Source organism: Erithacus rubecula, assembly GCF_903797595.1.
Source record: "Erithacus rubecula genome assembly, chromosome: 10".
Taxonomy (NCBI): domain Eukaryota; kingdom Metazoa; phylum Chordata; class Aves; order Passeriformes; family Muscicapidae; genus Erithacus; species Erithacus rubecula.
The window spans coordinates 25,775,804-25,802,508 of NC_136662.1; the positions used below are offsets into that span (position 1 = coordinate 25,775,804).

A 26,705-nucleotide genomic window follows, 5' to 3' on the forward strand; every position below is an offset into this window, starting at 1 on the left:
AAGCATGAATTTCAAGAAAGTGTTATGCACAATATAAGGAAGCAACTTACAGGAAACTCAGTGTCATATTTAGTTGCAAAATGTCTCCATACCTCAAAAATAAACAAACACCTCCGGTTATGGGGTGAGTTTTTTGAGTCATACTAGTCTTTCTTAGCTGGCACACTTTTTCAGCTGAGTATGGTTTTACCCTTATTTGAAAATCACAGAGAAAAAAAAAAAAAAAAGACCTAAAACCAGTTTTTAAAATGCTTTTTTTCCTCACAGAACATTGATTCTTGTTGTAAACAGCTTGTCATTAACTGCAAAGGAGGCTGCTAGTTAAGAAACCTCATTAACTTAAAACAATTATATATTCTTAAATGAAGTTAAAACCACATAAGAGTCAAGTGCACCACAGCTTGCATTTGTAACTATGTGTAAAAAGGAGAAAATGAGTCTTCTCCTCAATGAGCAAGTGTCCTTGCTTCTGTGCTACTTCTCCATGTCCTGAAAGCCTGCAGAAAGTGAAACCTGTGAAGGGAAACATGAGAGCTTGGGTGTGGAGACAGCAAACCCTTAGTGACCCCTATAGTCTCGCTCCATTCCACAGAAATTATAACCCTTGTTATAATTTTATGACAGAATATAATTTAAATGGCACAAACCAGATTTCTGGCGTCTGTCAGCAGCAAATTAATGTGTCTTACTCCCAAGCACAGAGGATATAATGATCATGATCATGCAATCTTCAAGGGATTACTCTGGCATCATAAATTTAGCTTGGCTTACAGGATTTAGGTGGATGTCTGCTGTCAGCTAGGGATGCCTTTTGCAACTCACCTGGAAGAGACCTTGGTCTCTTGGTCTCTGTCACAGGGCTGTGATTTGTTTGGTTTTGTGGTAGGTTGTCTCCCCAATCAACTCTTTGTGGTGCAGTTTGGTGGTTCCCTCTCTGAACCTCTTATGGGCTCTGAGTAACTTTGGGAAAAGTTGTGAGGCTGTTGTGGCCTTTCTAGTGCCATCTTCCTCCTGTGTGGAAGGTGCTTCCAGACAACCTTGTGTGTGTGAAGGATGCTTCCTTCCAGGGAAACCCTGGAAAGAGAGAGGAGCAGCTCCCCGAGCATTTTAGATTCCCGTGGCTCTCTAGCACAGTTTAATGGAATGGGCTTTCTGAGAATTTCTGAGGTTATCAGGGCATGCAGCAGTGGTTTTGGGTGATGGCTTCTCAAGGCTGTTGTCTTTCTAGGCTTAGGCCAGTGTGGAAATAAAAATGATCTCATAGTTTAGGAAACAGCAGCTTGGCTGTTTGAACAATGAAGGTTAGAACCTTTATGGAACTCAGCTGTCCTGTCTGAAATGCAGAGTGCAAGTTTGTGACTCCTCTCTGTCATCTCAGTAGCATTTTTGTGAAAGAAGTTTTTATTTTGTTTTGGTTTTTTTTTTTTGGAACGGACTTCAATACCTTTCCTGCATCTTCAATTAGAGGCCAGGGAGGTGAGGAAAACAATACACATCCAGCTTGGAGACCTGAGAGGAGACACTGAGACAGGGCACAAAACGGAGGATGGATAGAGGACTTCTGCCATAGCTTGGAGAGAAAGATGATTTTTTTTTCAGGTTAAACTGCAATTGGTGCTAACAGGAGTAAACAATTAAACATCAGTTATTCATTGAAAATGAAATGCATAAGTGCAGGTCCATCATTTACACAAAGGAAGTTTCTGACATTTTAAATCATCTCTAAGGTAAGAGAAGAGGGGAGAGCTGAGCAGGCCACTTGTTTGGAGTCTGTGCTGATTAATGTTACAGCTCAACAGGGCTAAACTGTGAGAATGAACACTTCAGGAAAACAAAAGTTTCCAATGAGATCATGAGGTAAGAGGAGATTATGCACTGCTTAAAAAAAAAAAAAGAAAAAAAGCCCAAATATCTATATCTGTAAGGAAATATCAGCCAAAAATGAAATGTTAAATTTTCTAAAAATACCTGACAGTGTGGATGTGCTGTCTTTGTAACAGTCTCTGCTTTCAAACTTGTCATCTCTTCTTGGGGAAGATTGAGTTTGTCTGCAGTTTTAGTCTTTACTTCATCTTTGTGCTGTGAGTGATGCTTTCTCATGTTTAATATGGTTTTTGCTCTGTGGCACAGAGAAAGCAATCCCATTGCTTGCTAGAAAAATCAAGAAGCTGTATTGCATCTGATCAAGACAAGTTTTGTGTAAAGCAATATTGAAGCAACCTTTACTGAAACAGAATCTGTTCCTATTCCTTTTGGTAACCATCTGCCTCTAGTAATTCCCTGACAGGTGGTAGGCTGGGCTACAGAACTATGAATTTTTTTTAAAAAATACTCTTTTTTTTTTTTTTTTTTTTTCCCTGCTTGCTCCTACTATTTTGTGATGCTGTTTGCCTTCAGTCTTATTTCCTGCTCCTCAGACAGAGCTCACTGCTCCTTTTCTGTTGAAGTGCCTGCCTGCCTTCTCGTTCTCATTTTGCTGTTTTTTCCGGAAAGATAAAATCTTGCCTTTCAAAAACAATGATGTGAAATTCCTGCTGTCACCAGCGTTTTTGTCACCTTCAAAGTTCTTGTGTTTCATATGGTTACAGTGATTATCAATCTCATAAATTTGTAACTGGCAAGGCAATCTTGGGTGTGTTTGGGTGAAACTGCCCCAGATCTTTGCTGCTGCTGAATGTTAACTGATGGTTGGTTTGTTTAAAGATGACTTTATCTTGTCCCAGGATACAGCCTTTGTTAGAATCAGTGTTTGTTGGGTCCTTTCAAAGCACAGTGCTGCAGATGTGCAATGAACCTTTCCTAGGAAACAGTCCTGGGTGCTTTTGTGAAAGTGTGAAGTCTGTTTCTCTGTGTGGGCCAGAGAATTTGGTGTAAGTGTGGTTTGAGTCAAAGTTAGCCAAAAATCCTGGTTAATGTCAGGATAAAGTGCCATGTAAAGACTGGTTTATGCTGCTGTTCTTCAGCCTCACTGGGGTCTGAAGAGGAAAGACATTGACTTCTCTCCCTGCTCACAGTCTCTCTTCCCTTTCCCTTGAGCTGCCTCTGGCATTTCTTGATTTCTTGGAGTGTGCCACTTTAACTCACTAATCTAGTTAAAAAATCCTGTCCAGCTGCCTTTTTTCCCCGCTCTTCTTTCCTTTTTTCTTTTTTTTTTTTTTTTTTTTTTTTTTTTTTTTTTTTTTTTTTTTTTTTCCTGGGATCAGGAATTAAAATTAACAGAACAGTCTCACAGTGAGTGGGTGCAAAGGGAAGTGCTGGCACTCCAGGGCTGAAAGTCATATGGAAGATTGGGGTGTCCTTCCACACACATGGGGAAACCATCTGAGAATTTAAAGTCATTCCAGCTCCAATTCATCTAAGGAAACAAAGCTTGGTTTAAAATACACCTGTTGAGCTAACCTGTGCAGCTTTGGGTTAAGAAAGATGTCTTTAGGATTTGGGTGCCTAAGTGATTCCCAGTATTAAATGCTGGTATGGAGTTAGGTCTTTTGCACAGTTTGCTGTGTCAGAAGCTGTGGGATGAGTCTCTGGGTTTGGGGTACACTGTGCCCAGTCTCAAGTGGGTTTTGAAGACCAACACTGTAGAACTTCAGCTGCAGGCTTGGCCTGCTCACTCCATTTCATTATTTCTACCCCTGTGGCTGGGAAGGGAGGACTCCCATGGCAGTTTTATTTATCTAGGCTTTGTTTTCCCCTGAAAAGAGGGCTCCAGTGAACTGTATATTTTAAAATCTAGGCGACCTTTGTCTCTAAGTGTGCTAACAGCTGACTCCACCAAAGAGCTCCAGCACTGGGAGCTAGCTTAAGCAGCAAATGTTTGTCTTGAGCAGAAAAGCTCTTCAGGCAGCAGGGCTGTGCTTTTTAATTAAAATAGCTGTTAGCCTGGTCATATGCTCTCAAACACTAGCACAAGGGTTACTTTTTCTGCAGAGCTTTAGGCAGGAATTTTCAAAGAGGGGCGTTAAGGGCTTGATTCCTATTTAATTAGAGTAATATTTGCTCCCTACCTTGGTTTTCTTTGAAAATCCCAGTCTTAAACTCTGGGCAGATGTGACTTTTCTTTGCTGAGGAGGGGGATAAACATCAAAAGGCTTATATGTAACATTTTAATGCAAGATCATACGCTCTGTTATTTTGCTTCTTAAAACTTCCTTTGCCAAATACTAGTTTCTTCAGCTTTTGTGTCACCAAAGGACACAGTGACAAGTCATGTTAGTTTAGTGTTCCAAAAAAACGCTGCCTTCTTGGAGTACTTAGAGGGTCAAAATGTAGAGGAGCTAACTCTGACAATAGGTGACATAGATGATAAATATTGAACACTCCAGCCTCCTAAATCATTAAATACACATCCTTGCTGTTTTGTGGGGAGTGCTGCTGCTGATGTGACGGAGAGCCCTGTCAGGGCTGTTCTCTTTTCCCTCCTGGTGATCCTAGATGACGTCCCAAGACCTTTGTGTTAGCTCAGGGAGGCTGGGTCACGCTCCCATGAGGAGTGCAGTCATCTTCCTTATGCAGTGCAGCAGTGATCAGCTTCCTGGTGCTTCTCCAGGCTTTATTAAAAAGCAGAGTGGCCTCTTTGGTACTGGCTGGGATCTGTCTGTGCCAAGCTTGACGAGTTGGCTGGTGTCACTGCAGTAGTATGTCCAAGGAACAGCTCTGAAAGAGGCCAAGAGGGATCACGATTCGTCTTCTTCCGTCATGTTTGAACTGGCAGACACAAAGGGAGCAGGGAGCACGTGGCAGCCTCCAGAGCTGGCAGCTCCAAGTTGGAGTGTACAAATGATTTGAAGTGCTGGACACAAACAGACTTTATCCTGTATGTTGTTTGTTTCTCCTGTGGCCCTTAATCTCGGTGCTGTGCAGAGGGGATGGATTCCAGAGGCATTAAAAGTTCCACCCTTAGTCCTTTATCCGGTATGGATTCTGCAACACCTACCACAGCCTCCTGTTTGCTTGGTGCTGCTTTTCATTTCCTAATGGCAAGCCTTGGGTGGGTGGGAGGCAGCAGTAATAAAACACCTGAGGTGTTAACAGCTGAGCTGATCTGGTGACAGAATGACAGCATCCAACTCCGAGCACGCTGCCGCCTCCTCCCTTACGCCTTTGGTGACTTTCCAAAATCCTCTTAGCAGTCAAGTGTGCCAAATGATCTCTTGTGGAGATGTCCTTGGGTTTTCAGTGCATCTTTTATGTGCTTGGCACTAAAGCAGGATAGGCCAGACCCCTCTGGTGAGGCTGGGTTGGTGGATGTCTGCTGTGAGACCAGACTAATAGGTAGCAATTGTTGCATCTCCAGCTGACTTGTTTCTGGCAGTTTCTGTCCCTTCCCTTGTACTTGAAATGAGGTGATTTGTCTTTGGGTAATTACTGAAGATGGGCTGCTGAGATAGCTTGAGAATAAGAAGCTTTCATTGTAAGTTTTGGCTCCAGCTGTTAAATTTTTTTTTGCCTCGCAGAACTTTTCACTTGTTTGGTATTTCCCTGATTCACAGGGTTTTCCAGAGAAGGTAAAGAGGACAGATCTTCTAAAGAGAGTAGCTTGGTGATGTGTATTTCCTGTGGGTTACTTCTCTGTCCTGCTGCTGTCCCCAGTCATTTCACCTGCCACCACCATATTAAACCAGTCTGTCATTAGTGCATCAGTTTTAATGAGTTTTTAATGAATCGTGTTCTGATTATTTGTATTACTGCCTCTGAGGAGCTCAGTCAGGACTCTCTACCCAGTAGTCTGTGGGGAGTGATTTAGGGCAGTATTTAATGGATCAGGCCGTGCATAAGTCTCTTAAAGCCCAGAGTTTTGTATTTGGGGCTTGTAAAATCCCTTGTAAAAGCCCATTAGTTCCACTGCATGCTTCCCAGTGTGGTTATGAAATTAAACTCTTTTCTCTACCATATTAGCCTAAAATAAACACAGATGCTTGCTCTGCTCATTACAGTTGTAGGTTCATCTTCAGCTGTTCAAATTCTATATTAAGCTATTAAATTTTATTATTTCTTTGATGGTATTTATCATCTATTGAGATCGAATAAAAGGAAAACCAAAACCCTGGCACCTGAGGTTTGGGAATGGCTGCTACTGGAAGAAAGATGCTGTGAGATCCTGGGGAAGGAGCACATTTTCGAGAGCTGTGATCCTTGTTCTTTAGAAAACTCCTGCAAGGGGGAAAAATAGGTGGCTTTTTTTCTGGAGGAACTACTGCAAAACTTAAGCAGGGAAGACCTTTACTAAACACAAATGCAGCTCTGGCAGGGGCAAGCAGTGTAATCCATGGAATTCTGTGTGCCCCTGAAGCCATCCTTGGAGCTGAAAGTATCAATCTCACTTGTTGGATTGCCTGCAGGGAGCTGTGGAGGTGGCTTTGTGGAAGGGTCTAGAATTTGGATGTGATCTGGGCATCACACTTGAGATCCCTTTTGATATTGCCTGTTTATTGCTCGGGACATTTTGGTCTGGGTAAAGGTGTTGCCTCTTTCAGAGAAGTTTGCAGTTCTCTGCTTTCAGATACCTAGTGTCAATAAAGCAAATTATGTAAACAGTCAAATATTTTCTTTAGTAGACCTTGCCATGTGCTGTATCTTCCCTGCAATAACTGATGTATTGTACTCTTTATTAGCTCTCTTTTTCCCTTTGTGGGTAGCAATTCCTTCATAAGTCTCCTGGTAAGTTCTTCCCTGTCAGACTATGAACTCTACCTCTTTTTTATTCATAGGTGGTGGCTTCAGTACTGCAAAATGTGTTCCTGGCTGAGGCTATGCCATGGCCATTGCACAACGAGTGTTTGCATTAGTTATTGTTCCTTGCAGTCAAACGTCTGCTCAGTGGTGTTTATTTTGTTGATTAAAGCTGTGATTGAGCAGAGGTCCCCACTGAGCTCTTCCAGGGAAGCTGATGTTTCCTCAAGGAGTGCCTACCCAAACCTTCTGCAGCAACTCTGTTTGCCTGTGTATTTTGCTTGGCATTTGTGCCTTGAGCCTTGCCTGCTGTTGCACTGCCCAGCAGTCTCACTTGGTTGAATCTGTCTGAAATCCCTGGCTTCCTCTTGGAAAACAGAAATATTATTTTGTAAAAGTCACCACTGCCTATGGTTTCATCACCTTTTGTTCATTAATTAGACACTTCATTGCCTGTGTGTGGTAATTGTTGCTGAACTTTTTCAAGGAGTATGGATGGTTCAGTGGATTGAACTGAACACTTTTGCAAATATACAATTCAAAAACATGGGAGCTAAGGTATTTTTCATAGATATCATTTTCCTAGAAGGCTCAATGGTTCCATGCCATTTTCCCTTCCTGTTTGCTGAGGAGGCTCACACAGGAGCCTGAGGAAACTGAGCTTTGAGCTGATGGATGCATGTTGTGTTTCACTGTCGATGCAGACATTTTTCTTTTGTTACAAGACAGAACTGGCCAGAGGATTGTCCTTCCATGCCTGCCAGCTGGCATCCTGAATGTCCACATGTGTGGTTGGAGAGGAGAAGAAACTGCCTGGTCCTTTGGAGCGTGGCACTGATTACCTTCTGCCACGATTAGATTTGGTCATTTATGCAAACACTGCTCCTTATCTCTTAGCCCCTTCTTGAGTCTTGATAAGATGCTGTTCACCTTCTCACCTAGTAGTCCTTTGAAATTTGAATTTGAGATGCAAACAGTTCTAGTGAGCCATGCTTTTTTGAGCTACACTGGTTGTATTCAATACCCATACAGCAATCTCTGGAATACTTTGTGAATTAAGCTACTCTTGGAAAAACTATTTGCCTAGGTCTGGTTTATAGTTCCCAGGTAACTCTTTCAGGAGAGCTGTGACCACTTCCCTGTGTGCTGTGTCTGAGATAAGTGACAAACTTCTTGAGCTACTGAGTGTATGACTGCATAAAAGCTTCTTGAAACCTGATGCTCCCCTTCCACTGAGTCTCTTAAGGACCAGTTTGTGATCCTCACCAAGCTGTTGTTCCAGTATCACTAAACTTGTAAGATATTCTGACTTCCAGTTCAGTCTGAGCTCAGTACTGGGCTGGTTGTGATTTTGAGATAAATGGGATATTGCCATCTCCTCCCAGCTCAGTTTTCAAGGAACTGGGTTTTTGTTGTTTTTTTTTTTCCAAAGCACAGGAAAGTATTTGCACCCTTTGCCCTACAAAATGTTTTTAGTGATTAAGCTGTATTAGGTCTGCTGTCAGGAGCTTTAGCCTCTGATACTCCAGCTGTGCATCAGCAGACTTTGCTGCTGTTAAGAGCCGAAGAAAATGTTCTCCTTTATGGAAAATCTGTTCTGCCAGAGATGAAGTCCTCAGATTGAACTGTCTGAAGGTCCTGCATTCAGCTGCAGCATCAATGAATTGAGGTTTGGTAGGATCAGCTTTTTGGAGATGTCTGGAGCTGCTTTCCAGGGTGAATGTTTCACTGACTGGTTTGATGCTCCTCACTTTCAGTATGGGGTTGTTCTAATTTTGCATGCTGCTTTACCTGTATAAATCAGGCTTTATTTTCTTTCTGGCATAAAGAAGGAGAAGGGCTGGCAGTTCTTCATCAATGAGATCTGGTACTGCTACTTGAGGGAGGCCTTGAACCCTATGCCTGCCAAGAGAGAAGCTCCTGGAGTTCTTGCAGTTCCTGAAGTTCTGAAAATGGGAGCAATCAAACCAGCAAACATGTCTGACTTACTCCATATGGCTTTTCTGAGGGGAAATGTGCAGGAAGTGACTTAGTTTCATAGTGGGCAAAAAGTGCTAAGAGTTGAAGGCTGTTCCCTTTTTCTACTTCTAGTTTTCAATTTTGAAATACCGCATGGACTAGCTGTTTACTTTGTACAAGGTCACTCAGAACCTGAGTTGGCATTTTACTGATTTCCCAGGCTCTGCAAATATCAAGGTCAGCCTAGGTTTTCATTACATTCTTGGAGTAAATTGTGTTTCCTTTCTTGTTGTCTATTTATGTGTGTGTTTCTACATTTCCATCAAAATATTGTGCTGTTCACACTTCACTAGTTCAGCCTATGTTTACTATGAGTCTTTTAGAAATGTAATTGAAACTAGCAGGAGCACAAGAAATAGCTACATAAACTTGCAGCTAGTTGAATTAACATTCAGTAGTTGTAGCATTCAGAAGTTACTTGGGTTGTGGACATGTGTATTACACTGTGCAGTTTGTACAATCCATAATGGACTTTGCACTTGGAAGCTGAATTTCTGTTCTGCAAATGAAAGACTTGATTCTTCCTAAAACTCTTAACAAGCAGAAAACAAACGTGCCAACTACATAGCTACAAATAAATGTATTAATTTTGTTACAATTAAGTCAAAGCAGCATCGCATAAGTAAATTATTTCAGAGAACTCATCTCATTTGAATTTAAACCTAACTAGCCTGGCAGAGAGAAGTCTCCAAATAAGAACAAGGTCTTTTCATTAAAATACTCAATTGTAAAATGCATTAGTTAATTGTTCATTTATGCCTCTTAATATATTGAATTGAATTTCATTTGTTTTTAAAACAAACTGCATTATGCTGGACCTATGATTCATATTCATAATTAAACACAAAGACAGTTGTATTGCAAAAGGGGCATTAGAAATTGGAGAAGCCAAGTGAGGACCAGATTCAAGCAGCTCAAATCTTGTTTGTCTTTAAACTACAGTCCAATTCCTTGAAGAAGTTAAAGCTCTGTGTTTTTCTTCTATTGTGGAAGCATTGAAAGACCTCTTAAAAGTTTGTTTTAGTTTAGGGCTGCAGAAAAATGGAGTAGCCGAGGACATAGGGTTATTGCAAGGACACCAGTGATGTCACTTGGTACTGTCCTTTCTAGAAGTGGAGGGTGAGTGCTCATAAAAAAAATCCTAAAAAAAGTCCTAAGTGTTGATATTACTGCTGACACTTGAAATGGGAAGTCAGAACCAAGCCCTGATAGTTTATATGGATGATTAGTTAACCCATCTTTGCTTTAAAAAAAAAACCAAAAAAAAGCCCCCAACAGCAAAAAAGATGCAAATTAAAATAATGTACTCCCACACTCAGTCACCCTTGCTGAAAGCCCACAGAATGTTTTATTTCATACTTTGAGTTATGGTTTATGTTTATTTATATATTGAGCTCTGTTCAGCCAGTCAAAAGGCAGATGATTTTTTTGTGGTGTGGCTGAAAACGCTTTGGTGGCAGCAGCTCAGGCTGGCTGGGCCAAAAGCTTGTAAGAGCTCCTCAGAGAGGGCCCCCTCCAAGAACAGAAGGAAAATCACTTTTATAATAAGCAAATAAGGTCTTGATTATTTTTTCTTGGAGGAAGGCGAGCGTGTTGAGCTGCGAGATACGCGTGACTGCTCAGAACCAGCCCCAGCTCCCTGACTCCTTTCACTGATAAGCCAGCACTGAAAGCTCCTGAACAAAGCATTTCTGCAGTGATAAATGCATGGTTTGTTTGTTCATAATGCACAGAGGTGTTTTAAAGGTAACAATAGCAAGGAGAAATGACTTCTCCCCCAGTGTTTCGCTAAGCAAACCAAGAATTGAAGATTCATTCTGGAAACTCTGCTGTAATTATCATTACTGTCAAAATTTTGTTGTGGTCTTTCAAGTGATAAAATTATTGTTTTGTAGAAGTTCTACCAAAGAACAGAACATATGCACAGAACACAGTTGTGCAACTTTTTTTTTTTTTTTAATATTTTTATTTATTTGCCCCTAAGTGGAAAAAAAAATACAAGTCTCACAGGGTCAAATACTAGAATTTATCTAAGTACTTTGAAAACAAAAGGAATTATGAGTTTAGTAGATGAAGATGGTTAAGTTAGGGCATTTTTAGATTCCTGCTCATGATAAGTGTTTCAGTTTGGTGTAATGGAGGAGGGTGTGTCTGTGCTCTCACATCATTATTTCTGTGCCATTAATAAACAATGTGACTTATCAACATCTAATAAGTATTTTTAATTTGGCAAGCCTGGATAAACTGGAGCCCAGGTGCATTGGCAGGGAAGACCTGTGGCCTGCTTTTGGATTTCTTATTCTTGGAATACAAGGGGAATTCCATGTGAATGTAAATGTAATTTACAGCAGCTAGAATAGCTGGAGAAATCTTGTGGTAGAAGCACATTTACAGAAGAGCCTTGGCCCAAATAACAGAAAGCTGCTGGAAGCCAGTGAGAGAGGAGAAAAGCTGGGGAAGAGGGGAAGGTCACATCAAACAAATCAAATCTTACTTTCTGATAAAGGGTCATCTTCTCATGCTGTGTGCATCCTATCAAAGTTCTAGGAAGGGTGGCAAAAGCAAGCTACCAAGAAGTGTGAAAGAAAAAAAGAAAAAGGCAAGCTTTCAGTGCTTGGAGAGTTTTTAATGTAACTGAAAGGAGAGAAATAGTTTATCAAGAAGAAGATTGTGGACTGTGACCAGTAATCTGTGGTTGCACATGTGTACCCATATGCCAGCCTGGAAAGAAGTGAGCGGGTGCTTGTGAGGTTTTATCTGTTCAGGAAACTCAAAATTACTTGGAACTCCAGCTAAACAATTTTGGCTTAAATGTAAACTGTGCATCTTTAATGGGGAAGATGAATAACTATTGAAGCAAAATATTATTGCAAGTGGTAGGTTTTCCAGATTTTGATGTCAAGGCAAGATGAATTTCAGCAAAAAAACACTAAGTGTGAATTGCAGAGCTTTCTGTAGATGTGACTGTAAAGTTCAGCATCCTTTGAAAATTATTTCATACTTACTGGTCCTTTGGTCCTTCTCTTTAAATCTCTCAGAGAGTGTACGTTTGTTTTCTTCTGTCTAATATCTCCAGTTATAAGAACACTTTTAGATTATTTATTTTGTTACTAGGAAAAAAACCAAACAACCTCTTAACAACCAAGCAACCTCCAAATATTTGTGGTTTTCTGTGCAATATCTGGGGCAAGGAAAATATGTATTTCAGGTGGAAGAGTGTTAAGAATTTTATTCTTCCTCAATAAGTAATCATCATTGATTAATTATGTAGGATATAATTAAGTTCTGCTGTGCTGCTGGTCTGTTGATACACCTTTGGCCAAGATTTTTTTGTCATGCCATCTCTTCTCTGGCTGCACTTCATTGTTTTTGCTTCTCCTCATAGGTGAATCTCCACTATGCTCACACTGTGCCTTTTTAAAGTGATTCCTTTTGAGGTCATTCCTTTCAAAGTCATTTGGAGCCCAGTTCCTGCTGTGGGGTCATTTAGGGATACTGGTTGTCTTTGCCTGTTGTGGAAGTTCTGGCACTGGAACTAAGGAGTTGGGGGGTGCAGCATTTGGTCGTGTCTGTGCAGGAACCTCCTTGAGCGTGAGCATCTCGAGTGCCACTAAACCTGCTTGTTTGTGTGCCCCAGGCCAGTTCTGCACCGAGGATGTGGATGAATGCCAGCTCCAGCCCAATGCCTGCCAGAACGGGGGCACCTGCACCAACCACAACGGGGGCTACGCCTGCGTCTGCGTCAACGGCTGGAGCGGCGACGACTGCAGCAAGAACATCGACGACTGCTTCACCGCCTCCTGCGCCAACGGCTCCACCTGCATCGACAGGGTGGCTTCTTTCTCCTGCATCTGTCCAGAGGGAAAGGCAGGTGAGGGCACACAGCCTGCAGCTTCCACGGGAGGCTCTTGCTGGGGTTGGAAGCGTTGTGTGGTTGTTTGCCGCGCTTCGCCGCTAAAAGGAGAAGCGCAGTGCGTGAGCGAACAGCTGTTCAACCCCTGGAGCCTGGTGTTAAAAGCCAGAAACTGGGAGTTGTGAACTTTCTGTGCTTTCTGGCACTTGCCCCCAAGAGAACACTGCTTTTCACTTGAGGCCTTGGAGAAGGCTTCCAAATTTGAGTGATGGAGTTAAAATCACAAGTGTGTAGTTAGAATAAAAGCGTGTAATTGCACATAGTGGAGAGTTTTAATTATTAAGCTTTTAAAACATAATAAGTATGAGACAAAATTAAAATTCTTAAGTGTCCTTCCTTCCCTTCCTTCCCTTCCTTCCCTTCCTTCCCTTCCTTCCCTTCCTTCCCTTCCTTCCCTTCCTTCCCTTCCTTCCCTTCCTTCCCTTCCTTCCCTTCCTTCCCTTCCTTCCCTTCCTTCCCTTCCTTCCCTTCCTTCCCTTCCTTCCCTTCCTTCCCTTCCTTCCCTTCCTTCCCTTCCTTCCCTTCCTTCCCTTCCTTCCCTTCCTTCCCTTCCCCTAGTAGCTAAGTAGTTACCACTACATTACAAGTCACAAGTGTTTAGTTATTAAGTCAAAAATGTAAATAAGTATTAACTCTTTCTGTTTAACTTTAAAAAAAGTTAAACTGTTTAACTTTAAAAAACCTTGTAACTAGCTAAGTTCGCCTCCATTTTACTCACTTTTAGCTAGTAGCTAAAAATACTACAAAAACTCTCTATACTTTAAATAAAATTTAATAAACAAATCCAAACAAAAAAATCCATCTCTTACACTTTAATCCTAACTCTAAATAAAAAATAAAAAACCAAGCCAAAACAAAAACACCAAACAAACAAGCCACTTATTAAGTAATACAACTAACCCCATACAAAATACCTACAGCCAGGGACAAAGAAGTATTTGTACCTTACAGTTTAGGTTGCAAGGAAAGATCTTTTTCTAGCCCTTAGCAGAATCTGTATTTGCTGGAGAAGTTGTATATGAGTGTGACTTGCTCTTATAATAATTGTATGAATCCAGAAAGGAAGTGTAGGTATTTTTGTGCAATTGTGTTAGGTTTTGGGCATCCTCACTGGTATTGTGGAAAACTTTCTGGTTTAGGTTAAATGAAAGTGGATCTCCTAGCTACATGGAAATGAATGTGATCTGCCTATCTAAATTAAAATGAGCTTCATGTGCACCTTTTCAGCTGTCAAAAAAATTATCCTGCTGGTTTGAGAGAAGAGTTAGTTAACTGCTGCAAGGATGATAATGGTCTGCTAATTTCCTGTTGGAGAGGTGCTACACCTCTAATGTAACAGAATTTGTATTTAAATGTAATATTCTCTAAGTGTGTGATGAATTCCCTAAGGTAGTTCATAGGCTCAAGCCTGTAAGATATTGCTCAAGTTTCTAGCGGTGGGAGTCTCTACTTGAAATATCAGGACACAAAATTTGTGTAAAATACAGTCTGACTGCTTCATCTCTCTGTTTTAATAAACTCTTGGGTGCTTCTTTAGGTCTTCTGTGCCACTTGGATGATGCCTGTGTTAGCAACCCGTGCCAGAAAGGTGCTCTGTGTGACACCAACCCTGTGAATGGGAACTACATCTGCACCTGTCCCCAAGGCCATAAGGGAGCAGACTGCACTGAGGATGTGGATGAGTGTGCAATGGGTGAGTTTCTGTTGGCTCTCTCTGCAAGAACACACATTTTATCACAGCTTCTCCACACCCTGGGGCTCATTTTGTGCTCTCCCCCTTCCATTTCAGTGTCTTTAGGTGCTTTTTAAACCTCGTGTGGCACCTGGGGCAAAGGGCTGAGCTGGAATAGTTGTCCATGCTTGAAGTGGAATGTGAAAAGCAGCAAGATGCTTAACCATTCTTCCTTGTGCAGGAAGGCTTTAGCACTGTGTGGGGAGTGCATGCAAACAGCTGTGATAATTGAGCTGTCCCTTAGAACTGCAGGGTACAATGAAAGCACCACAGTTCATGTGGGAGCTGCTGCAGCCACAGCCTCGGTAGAAATACATCAAGGCTGTTTGACAGGCAGAATATGGCTGGATCTTTTGAGTGCCTTCCAAGACTGGTGACCACGTGGGCTTTTAAAGCTGTAGTTCTCTGATAGCATGCTGTTGTGTTGTTTTGGGGATTAACTGGACTCTTACAGACTCACTTCACAGTTTTGTGAGTGCTCGTTCATGCTTCTAGAGCATGATGCGTGAAGGTAATGCCTAACCAGCACTCATGGAAGGGTTGGAAAGAAGCACTTCTTTGAATTTCCTTCCTCAGTCTGCCTTGGATAAGAGTGCTGTTCCTTTTTGAAAACACAAAAGGGACAAGTTTGGTTGTTTTGTGGCGTTTTGTCAGCCTCAGGAATGAAATAAATGCAACATGTGATCTGGAAATAAGGCCAGTTCATTAGTTCTCCAATCCCTGCTAGCTTATACTTTTCTTTTCAGAACTTTTTAGAATTGTCATTAGTAACATGAAGCAGAGTTACTCCTCTGGTCCCTGGTAGTGACAGCAATCCTTCTTTTTGCCCCTGACAGACAAGTAACTGCCACTGTTTTCTCCAGTGGCCTTTCCCCAGAAGGATGAACAGTCTTAAATTACCTGCCAGAAAGGAATGCCCCCTGGAAAAGACCATGACTAACAATGAATGCTGTGGTTTTCCTGCTCTGAGGAGAGCTTTTGACACACACATATACACACATCTATACTTTTCTTGCAGCAAACAGCAATCCATGTGAGCATGCTGGGAAATGTGTGAACACAGAGGGCTCTTTCCACTGTGAGTGTTTGAAGGGCTACACAGGACCTCGCTGTGAGATGGACATCAATGAGTGCCACTCCAACCCCTGCCAAAATGATGCCACCTGCCTGGATAAAATTGGGGGATTCACCTGTCTCTGCATGCCAGGTGAGCAGAGTTTCTGGCAAAGATGGGACTTGAAGCAAGGGAAAAGAAACCAGAAAGCATTTGGAACCCTGGGAACTGAGAGTTTTGAGCTTTCTGTGCTGTTAGACACTGACCTCCAAGGGAACATTGCTTTTAACCTAAGGCTTTGGAGAAGGCTTCCAAAATTTAGAGAGAACTAGAATCACTGGTGTGTAGTTTGAATAAAAGTGTGCAGTATCACATGGTGAAGGGTTTAGAGTTTGGGGTTTTAGAATATAGTAATAAGTAGAAGGCAAGATGGAGGTTTTAGGGCAGAGATTTTCTTTCTTCTTGGATGTAGTGGTATTTTTATGATTGGATAGAAAATGCTGCACTATGGGTCACAGGTGTTTGGTCATTTTGTCAAAAGTAAAAATAATTTAAGTGTTAGCTTTTAATTAGACAATTAGGCCTTAAAAGACCTTGCAACAAGCGAGATCCATCACCATCTCACCATTTTGTCTTGTTAGCTAGAAGTGCTGTAGCACTCACTGTAACATATATAGTTATTAATAAGCATCTGAGTCCCAACACAAAATTCCATCTCTCATGCCTTTCATGCCTGGCAAGAAGGAAAAAAAAAACAAACCCTAAAAGTAATAAAGGCAGAGCTCAGGGAGGGTTGCCAGCTCTGCTGAGGTGGAGCACAAAGCTGCAAAAGGGTGAGGCTAAATGGTGAGAGAGAGCCTGCTGTGGTGGCACCAGCCAGGAGGACCTGCCATTTGTGTGTGGGAGGGAGAAAGCAATTAGAGGGCTGAGAAAGAAACCAATCTGTGCATCAGTGAAGGAAGTTAGCTGGGTATGTGTGAATGTATTTGTTACTATACCTGGTAGAGTGCATGTCCAGAGACTTCTCTTTGTGAAAGCAAAGCAGGTGCAGCCCTTAAAAGAGTGACTGTGTTTTGAGGTGTATGCATGATGATTTTGGATAATGGTGTTTGAGGTTTTTCTTTGCTTAAAATACCCCAAATAATGCAAGCTCCCATTGAACTGAGGAAGTCACTGTAAGAAAGGTGAATTGACTGAAATTGTGCTTGTAAAATTTGCATGGTAAATATGACCAATGACCAGTTTTACACTCTGAGAGAAAGTGGTGAAAAAAGAGAAGGATGCAAGTTTCCAGCTGCACAGACTTACAAAGTACTAAAAACATAAATATAAATAAAGAATTGTGACCCCTGCAGGTGATCAGCTGATACCATGACAATTAGAGTGAGCTTTTATTAGTATGGTATTTATTAATATATAATATGTTTTGAAAGATGAAACAGGAAAGGCTAGCTCCAAGTATTTCACCCTCCTTAATGTTTTTATTGAACTCTGCGATTAGCTAAAAGCCCTTGAGCTAAAACTATCTGTTGTGTTTGTTTATATACCTTTTACAAAGCAATTAACATAACCCCTTCTCAAGTGGAGGAAAACATTGGATGTGAATTCAGCATAGTCTGCTGCTATTGCTGCTTGGGTGAGCATCTTCAGCAACAGTGAAACCTACACAATCAACATCCCTTTTTATAACCCCTGGTGTATATTCTTACCTCATAGTTTCTGTCCAGACTGCAAACTTGCAATGAAACTCTGCTTAGAGTTTCAGCACTGGTGTAAGAGGCAGTTACACTCTCAAGGGCACTTTCTACAGCCTTCAGCCACCTCTTCTTATTTATTTTCTTTTTTTTAACAGGTTTTAAAGGAGTTCACTGTGAAGAAGATATTGATGAATGCCTAAGTAATCCCTGTGTGAACAATGGAGTGTGTCTTGATAAAGTCAACCGCTTCCTCTGTGTCTGTCCTCCTGGTGAGTTCTTATTTCTGGAAACTTTTCCTGCTTTATCCTACCAAGAACTGCCCAGGTGTTGTGGGGGATCTGTTTCTTGTGGGTTTCTGTTGTTCTTGGGGCAGCACCTGTTCAAGTGAGTGAGTTGCAATCTCTATTAAATCAGAATAATTTCATTTTGGTTGCAATAATTGGGTAAGCATTGGCAGACACACAGTTGGACACCTCATCTAAAAGGGTGGCTGGCAACACAAGCTTCTGCTGTGGAAACTAGTGAGATTCTCAGCACATTTTCAAGATCAGACCCTCTGCATGCTTTTTGTCTTTTTCTGAGGTTTTTAGGCAGAAGCTGGTTTTGTATTAGTGTAGTTTATGGTGCTTGCATGAGCAGTGAGATGAACTGGGCTCTAGTAGAACAGGAAAAGAGCTGAGCTGAGGGATCAATGTTAGCTGTGTGTAGAGTGAGCATCACTTGTTTTCTTCAAGGCTCACAAAAAATTTTGAGTTCAGAATATACATTACAAAAGTCTGCTCTGCATCCATCCTTCTTGTTGACTAATGATGTTCAGGCTCTTGCTTTGGCTCCTTCCTCCAAGAGAAGTTCCTGATGGCTTTTTTTTATTTCTCAAACTGCCCAAGAATCTGCATCATCTGATGTCATCTATCAATTCTTTTAACTATTTCAAGGACAGTATTGAAAGTGCCAGTGCTATGCTGTAGCACATTCCATACTGCTGTAGTAATTCTAGTCTGAAGGCTCTAGTGATGTTATTTTACACCATTATTTTATTTTCAGCTTTGATCACCTCGAAGATTTTTATTGGTGTGCTCTCAGTTTTGCAGGCAGGCATACTTGAGCACCACTTGAGCTCCATCTGCTTTATTTCTGTTTGGCTTGGCCATCTCAGTTTTCAAACTGATGCTGCTTTGGCCTGGAAGAAAAAACCTTTGGAGGGTGGGTTGGATGAGGAGCCATCCACCTGGGGTGTGGTGTGTGTGCTTAATGATGCCACTGAATGCAGGTTTGCTGAGCTTCTGTTTGGGTGGCTGGGAGGATTTGCTGGTAGGCAATTCCTGACAGTGCAGCTGTGTGGGTGAGCTCCCAGTGAGTCCTGGGTTTCCATCTGTGTCTGTGCCTTCCAGGATTCAGTGGTGCAGTGTGTCAGATCGACATAGACGACTGCTCCAGCACGCCCTGCCTCAACGGAGCCAAGTGCATTGACCACCCCAATGGCTACGAGTGCCAGTGTGCCACAGGTCAGTCTCCTGTCCAGAGCCCCTGGCTGAACAGAACACATCACCTAAACACATGACAGGCTGCTCACAAAGATGCCAGTATTTTTTCTTTCTTTCTCTGAATTGCTGCTTGTTTGTTGCAGACCTTTGTCCACTCCTTTGGGCAGGGAATAGTATTTAAGTAGAGAAATCAACACCATCTTTTGCTTCCCAGAAGATGACAGCCTCTTCTGTATTAGCTGTGGAGTCCACAAATGGAAAAACATCAGCATGAAGGCTCTTACCTGTGGTTTACCTCCCTAGTCAGATCATATCGTGTGCAGCCAAAAAACAAGAGCTGGACAGAGCAGTGTTTCTGATTCTGATTCCTGATGCATCAGCCTATTTCATGTCAAAAAGGCTATGACTGCAATGCAGTAACAGTTGTGGGAGAAATTCCACACTCAGTAGCTGCCTACCAGAGAGTAGCTGAAATGACTTGTCAGGTGTCACACAGAAATTTTGACAGAGCTGTGGCTGGAGCTCAGGTGATTTTTTTAATGCCTGGTGAATTACATATTCAGAAGCGTCAGTTTTAATTACAGGATTTTCTTATCTTCAGACCTCCAGGGGTGATGTAGATTTTTTTTTTTTATCTCCATTTTTACATCTGGTCAAATAAGAGGGTTCAGAGCTGTTATATTCTAATTCTCAGTAAAGAGAATCAGAATATAACAGCTTGGTTCTTGGTTGTTTTCAGTCAGTGATGCCTGATGCTCTGCTCATGATGCAGATTCAGGTATGGAATGCCTTGGCTTGAGCTCTTCCATTAGGGAAGAAGCTGAACAATTCCTGGAGCTACCTTAGTCCCAGTAATGTGCAGTGAGGTTGGTTAGATTTATGTGCAACTTTTCTCTTTTTGAATCATTTCAATAATCAAATTATTAAGGCAAATTTGATTTCACTGCACAGAATGCAGCAGAGATTAGCCTGAAAATAGCCTGTTTTTTCTCACACATGGTCTCCACCATTCCCAAAGTTCCTGAAGAGGCATTGAATTTGTTGGAAGAAGAAGAATGCAGTAATTCTGACCAGGATAGGAATAACTACTGTGGTCAGAATTTTCCTTTTGGCTACTTCATGTGACAAACTAAGCAGACAAATGCAAAAAAAGAAGGAAAAGCTCAAATCTTCTCCAAAGTGAGAAACTGCTTTAGTCTTTCTCAAGCTGGTGTGAGTTCTGGTTGCTTTCATTCACTGAGAGTGCAGAGCTTATCAGGCCTGGGAGGGTCTTGGGTTGTGTAGAGGAGGACAATGTGGAGAGCTGTGCCTTGAAAAGCAAATCCTGAATTTGGCACTAAAACTGCATAAATCACCTCAACACAGAAATTCTAGATATCCCACCTGAGGAGGGAAGACAATTGCTTCCATGAAGGCAAATGGTGTAATGGATCATTTTCAGGCTGAAAGCAACCAAATGCATGTTACTGAAGCAGCAGCTTTTAGTAAAATCCTTGGTTAAATCTTTGGCTGAAAATGGAAGGAGGAACTCTGTATTAGGGCTGTTTTCCATCCTGCCTGAAGGATTCTCATATTGTATATCCAAATGTTTTATTCCTAGTCTAACTCTTGGTCTGCAAAGAGAGAAATCATTTTTTGGTGAGGTATATTCAGTTAAGAGATCCAGAACTATTCCTGGTCTCTGAGTGGCTCAGCTGAGCTACAATAACAGGCAAGGTAATGCCTTTTGAATGAACGTGTGCTAAGTATTATATTTAATATTGACAGCCTTCTGTAAGACTGAAATGTGGATTTCCTCATGGGGGCAGGTCAGTTTCTGGACAATAATGTTTGAGTGTGTTCTTGCTCTGCTGATCTCATAATGTGAGTGATGTGTTCCCTGAATGGTAATGGCCGGCTGCCGATGTGATTGAAAACTGCAAAATGTTTGGCCAAATGCTGTACAGATAGCTCTATTTACTGCTTGCTTTTTGTCTTTTCTTTCCCTTCTGGCATTATTCCACTTCTCCTTCCCAGTGGTAGATCATGGCTTTTCTTTTCTTGGGTTGTTTCAGGTCTTTCCTCTTTTATTTGTCTCCACCCTCTTTTTTTTTCCTTCCCCTCTGCCACCATTTATCCCCTTATCAGTTTGTTTTCCTCCTTCCCTAACATCTTTTTATATCCATCTCTCTAACTAGCTTCCCTTCCCTCTCCCCACCCACTTCCACACCCATTCATCCAAGCACACGTTCGCAGAACTTGGAAATGTTAGCCGTCACCTGGTATGTTTGACCACAGAAATAACCACAAACCTGTATGAAAAATGGGGAGCCTCTTATCCACTTATAATACTCAGGTGAGAACCACTCTTCAGCTGTTGAAATTCCCTGCAGCTTGGTTTGTATCAGTCTCCAGCTGGGGTATTGAAATTTCAAGTTCTGCCTTCCTGATTTTCAGCTCCTGGAAGGCAGGGTGAGCGGTTGCTCCAAAACCTCAGCTCTGAAAACCACTTATTTGAAATTGTAATATATAATATTTATATTATATTAGCTCTGCTCCATCATGGAAGGCAGGGCTCTTGAGGGAGTTGTTGGCTGCTCTTAGCTTCCTGAACTCTCTAGCCCTTTCTGTGCATAGGTTTTGTCCTTCTCCGTTGCTCAGGATGTTTCCCAGCTGAAGCAGAATGAAACAGGCCAAATTGCTGCTTGTTTCATTGCTCCTAACCCAGAGGTTGCATGCAGCCTTCAATAAGTTTGCAGTTGGTGTTTGATTGCAGTTACTGAAAAGTTTCCCAGTGAAAGAGGCAAGAAACTTTCTAATAAGCAGAGCTGCAGAAGCTTTGACATGAGCCAAGGGAGGTCCCTTGGGAAGGTTTCAGCAGCATCTTTGCAATAACTTCTAATTCTAACAAGGTCAGCCTCACTCTGCCCCCCTGTTACTGTGTAGGGGCAATAATGGCAGGAGTGTGCCTTCAGATAGTTTATACTGATGCAAGTAAATATTTCTTATGGAGATGTACATGTTTGCTCTTGTGGCTGCTGTTCCAAATAAACTGATGGTGACCACTTCCAGTGCCAGGGTTCTCCATGCATGGTGTTGTTCTGTAATGCTGTGAGCAGTGGAGAGTGTTGTGTTCCAGGGCTGGAAATGCAGTTGAGGTGCCCAGTTACCCTTTGCTCTCTCTGCCACTTTGCTGATCTTGATACAGTTCTTTCTATACTCACTGCAGCATCCTACCAGTTAACTCATTCCTTACTCCTGCTGGTGGTTTTCCTCAGGTTTTACTGGCCTTCTGTGTGAGGAGAACATCAACAACTGTGATCCTGATCCTTGCCACCACGGGGAGTGCCAGGATGGCATCGATTCCTACACGTGTATCTGCAATCCTGGCTACATGGGTGCCATCTGCAGTGAGCAGATCGACGAGTGCCACAGCAACCCTTGTCTCCATCAAGGGCGCTGCATCGACCTGGTCAATGGCTACCAGTGCAACTGCTTGCTGGGCACCTCAGGTGTGTAAAACAGCCTTGGATTCAAGCATATAATTATTTGTTATGTGTGCTCAATTTGAGAGAGATTGTGGTGTGAGAGTATCGTTTTCGCATTGCTTTTCCTTGCTGAACTTTGCTGTGTTTGTGTGGATTGCCTAACCCTCACTGATGCTGCAACTGATCTTGGGAGAATTTGCTTCCTCTTTAGTCCAAAAAAGTTAGGCCTGCAGAAGAATTAGGCATAGTGTTCAAAATGTTTATTCCTTTGGTTAAATATTTAATACAAGTTCAGGGTTGTATTCAGCCAGCACCCAGTGGCTCTCAGGTGACATTCCTTGGTGTTTCAGTGCTTCTGCATCATCACCTGTTTAAGTTGCCCCCAGTTTGAAGCAGGTGGGATTCTTAATTTGGCTATTTTAGGAAAACAGTTTTGTTGTCTTCTTTGTAAGGTTTACCCTCCTTATTCCTCTAACTCTTTTTTTTTTTTTTTTTAATCCAGGAGTGAACTGTGAGAACAACTTTGACGACTGCGCCAGTAACCCGTGCATTCATGGGGACTGTATTGATGGCATTAATCGCTACAACTGTGCCTGCAAACCTGGATTTACAGGTAAAGTCAGCTGCCCCAGAGCTCAGAATTGTTTTGAAGATAGTTATCTGAGTAGCCAGGGAAGCTGTGCTTTGCATACTGACTGCAGGGGATTCTGCTGGTGTCTCAGTAAATCCTAATCTTTGGATCTTAGCATCTTACATTACAACCAGTTCTACCAAGCAGAAAAATGGTCTAATCTGTGCTGTGAAATGCCATTCTTGTTAGGTAATTAAGTCCAATTCATGGTTCTTGGTTTTATAACAAATAAACCCACATGACTTCGGTTTATTATTTACAGCCTCTTTCCAGGGACGAAGAGATTGTGGACAATATGGAGAGGTGTTTGATTAGACTCTACTTTGGGCTTTGACCATGAGCAGTATTTCTATTTCTGTGAAATCAGAGCATTAACTTGGTGTTCTCATGACCTGGTTCCTGCTCTGAAGTCTTCAGATGAATAACCTGATCTTTTTCAGTACTTCTCTTTCATAGTATGGTCTGTTTTGTTTTCTTTTTAAGCTACAAAATTTCTCTAGTACAGTAAAAATGTGGCTGAAAAAAGAAGTGGTTAGACCCCTCTGGATCCATGTTTAGAAGTCTGAGTCAACATCAGGACTATTTCTGATGACCAAAGCACATCTCACCACTGTTTACAGGGGCATTTTTGTTTTGAGCCATGGAGGGTAGTACAAAATAATTATTGTGAGGCAGTTGCTGCCGTTTATTACAGCTTTCTCATCACATTTGTTATTAGTTTATTACTGAATTATTCTAATTAGAATAGATCTGAAATGCATTAGAAAAAGCACTAAAAGGTTTCATGTGTCTTGTGCTTTTCTCTTGGGGGTCTTTCTAACCTCCTGGTGCTCCTTCTCCCTTCCTCTGGCTCTGGCACGGTGGTACTCTCTAGTCCCCAGAACAAGATGAGGGATGATGCTGATCACTCATGCCTACCACTCTCTGTACTGCTGGCATTCCATATTTGCTATCCTGCTGGATCTCTTGCTGTTAAAATAATTCAGTGACATGATGAATTGGTGTACTCCAGTCTTTAAGGAGCTGGCTTGCGTGGTGTCTTGTTGCTTTGTCATTTCCTTCTGTCAAAAATGCTTTCAACTTACTGCATCATTCACTCTGTTTAGCTTTCCAGCTTCACAAGACCTTTTGGTCACTGCTTCAAGGATCTTGCAGTCGTAATCAGAGGCAGGCAAAACAGGAAACGGTGTTTTTTAGAGCCCCTTTTGCGCAATAAAACCACAAGAACCGTATTTACTGCAGACATTTGGGCAGTATTGGTTCTTCAAAGGGTAGGTACCTCAGGAGCAGGGCTACAACAAGTGCAGCTCAAGAGGTTTGTTGCAAGCATGATACAGCTGAGTGGTTTTTGCTTTCCTAATCAATATTAACGGGTGATTTTTCCTGGAGGTTCTGGAATGGTTTGTGAGTACTTGCTGAGTGTAAGTGCCGTTTTCCAGGCACAGCAAAGCGCTGCATCTCTCAGAAATGCTTCCCTTGGCTGGAGTTAAAGCACGGAGCTCCACGCTGCTGCCTTGGCTTTCCTGAGCTGTGTCTCAGTGTGTTGTTGCAAAGCCAGCCCTGTGGTGAGGAGTGCTGCTCAGTGAGCTCTGTTTTCCTCCCCAGGGCCCCGCTGTAACACGGACATCGACGAGTGCACGTCCAGCCCGTGCCACAACGGGGGCACGTGTGTCAACGAGGTGAACGGCTTCCGCTGCGTGTGCCCCGAGGGCTTCCACCATCCCCACTGCCAGTCCCAGGCGGATGGCTGCCTCAGCAACCCCTGCCTGCATGGCAACTGCACACACACTGCCACGGGGTAAGGGCTCCTCTCACCTGCCTGCTGCCTCATGGGTTGGTGGTTCTTGCTTTGCCCAGACTTCCAGCTTCTCGTTTTTCTCTAATTTCTCCGATTCGCAGCCCAGTTTATCTGATTTATTGGACATAATCACAGCAAGGTGTAAACCTCTCTCCTGCCTTGTGTTGTTTGCTGGTTTTGCATGGGCATGTAGTGCAGGGTGTTCTGCCACCATCTAGAGGGAGGGTTTGATTTTTCTAGTGAGTTGAGGGAGTGCAATTAAGATGAAGAAATTAAATCTGGAGCAGCAGCACCAGCAATCTATTCCATCAAATACTAAAGCATTGAGCATGGGGATTGTCTTTATTGGCTAGTGCTGTTCTTCCTAACCAAACACTATATCAAGGAACAGACTGACGACTTTAGCACTGGGAATGGATATTTCACTTGGACACTTTGTCCACTGCCAAGATTTTGTCAGCTTTACTCATTTTGCTGCATGCCTGAGAAAGGCAAGGAAGATTCTCTCTGGCTATTTTGATGACAGTAGTTGCTTCTGAATCTTCCCATCCAGGAAGACCAAGTGCTGATTTTGGGAGTCCTAAATAAGATTTCTTTTTGGTAATGGTAGGACTGGGGATGTTTTGTTTGTGAAAGTTCTCATCTATACATGGAATAGCCTCCCAAATATGTGCTGCATCCTGGGAAGTGTTGTCAGCACTTGGGCGAGGAAGTGGTTTGCTGCTGCAGGTAGCTCTGTAGGGCAGGATGCAGCACTATCCTTGGAGCTGGCAGGAAGGCTGACTTCATTGCTAATCCAGCCTCCTTGTAAGCTTGGAAAACAGATTTTTGTTCATCTTGTCTGTCACTTGTCTGTACACCTAACACCATGCCAGGTGAAAGAAGCTGTGTTTGCAGGGCAGGGAGAGAGGCCAGGGTGGGTTGTGTGGCCTGAGTCCAGGGTGATTCACCAAGCCCTTCTACGTCATGTGGGTGGGGTGTGCTCTACTTCAGATTTTGAAACGTGATGGAGAAGATTGCTCCCAGCCAGCTGTTTTCATTTGAAACCACTATTTGGTATTAAATCAGTCTAGTTATCTTTGGAACCTATTGTTCCCCTCCACTTTTTTTTTTTCAGTCTTTTTTTTTCTTTCTGTCTTTGTTTGAATATGTTGAGATGGTCTTATCAAAGCTGAAGCATATTGCTGGTTGACTGAGCACTTTGTGAAAACTGTAATGAGGGAAGTGTGGTTTTAAGGGAGGGTTTATTTTCAGTACTTTCAAAACTATACAGCTGGGTTAAGCAATCTAAAGCAATTTAGGGCTCTTCTAAAGAGAGTTCTTATGGTTTTCTCTCCAAAACTAATCTGCAGAAAAAAATGGTAGAGGAGTTACTTCAAAAAGCCCTAAAATTGCTGCTGTTTTTGCCTTTCAAGGTACAAGTGTGTCTGTGACCCAGGCTGGATAGGAGATTACTGTTCAACAGAAGGGAATGAATGTAAATCAAACCCTTGCCAGAATGGAGGAACTTGTGAGGATCTGCTGAATGGATACAGATGTACCTGTAAGAAAGGATTCAAAGGTGAAAATTCAGAGAAAATTTGTTACCTTTTCCCTTTTTACTCCACTGCACCTTTAGTGTAATTTCTTTTTATTAAACTTCATGGAAATAGTAATCAATATGGGAAATGCCATGGCTGTATGAAGTTAAATTACAGTCAGTTCCTATAGACATGACACAGTAATAGAAGTTAAATTGCAATCAGTTCCTGTAGACATGATAGAATAATGAAATACTTAGCAAGAGCTTGTCTAAGCCTTGCTTGGACTCTATAAGAAATGTCCTATTGGAAGCTTAGCTAAATTTTCTTTGTAAAGGATGAAATTTATATAAATTGCCCTGGAAAATGGAGGGGCATTAAACTCAAAATGGTCATGGCTGCTTCTACACTGAGCCCATGAGGAGTGCTCTGCTGTCCTTTTGCTTCTGCTGAGATTTTTCAAAATGTGTGTCCACTGCAGTGTGGGATAATCACGTGAGTTGCAACCTCTTTGTTCATTCTTCCAAGAAACACCAAGCTCTTAGCAGCACATTCTTCTGCTTTTCCCCATTCTGTTCTCCAGGTGTGAACTGCCAGGTAGTGGTTTCTCCTTGTTCCCCTAATCCTTGTGAGAACTCGGGAATCTGCCAAGAATCTCCTGACTCTGAAGGCTACAGCTGCCAGTGTGCCCCTGGCTGGGAAGGTAACGTGGGTGGGA

General features: G+C 42.2%; 1 protein-coding gene across 1 annotated transcript in view; it reads left to right on the forward strand.

Annotated features, from left to right (window-relative positions):
• Positions 1–26,705, forward strand: part of NOTCH2 (notch receptor 2) — a gene marked incomplete at its 5' end in the record, with an annotated part of 177,680 nt that overhangs the window by 118,872 nt on the left and 32,103 nt on the right. Inside the window, 10 exons of the mRNA XM_079314138.1 lie at positions 12,329–12,562; positions 14,142–14,297; positions 15,355–15,543; positions 17,243–17,356; positions 18,479–18,592; positions 21,829–22,062; positions 22,541–22,651; positions 24,275–24,467; positions 25,883–26,028; positions 26,571–26,690. Of these exons, the coding sequence (XP_079170264.1) occupies positions 12,329–12,562; positions 14,142–14,297; positions 15,355–15,543; positions 17,243–17,356; positions 18,479–18,592; positions 21,829–22,062; positions 22,541–22,651; positions 24,275–24,467; positions 25,883–26,028; positions 26,571–26,690 (1,611 nt within the window). The remainder of the gene's footprint in view (positions 1–12,328; positions 12,563–14,141; positions 14,298–15,354; positions 15,544–17,242; positions 17,357–18,478; positions 18,593–21,828; positions 22,063–22,540; positions 22,652–24,274; positions 24,468–25,882; positions 26,029–26,570; positions 26,691–26,705) is intronic.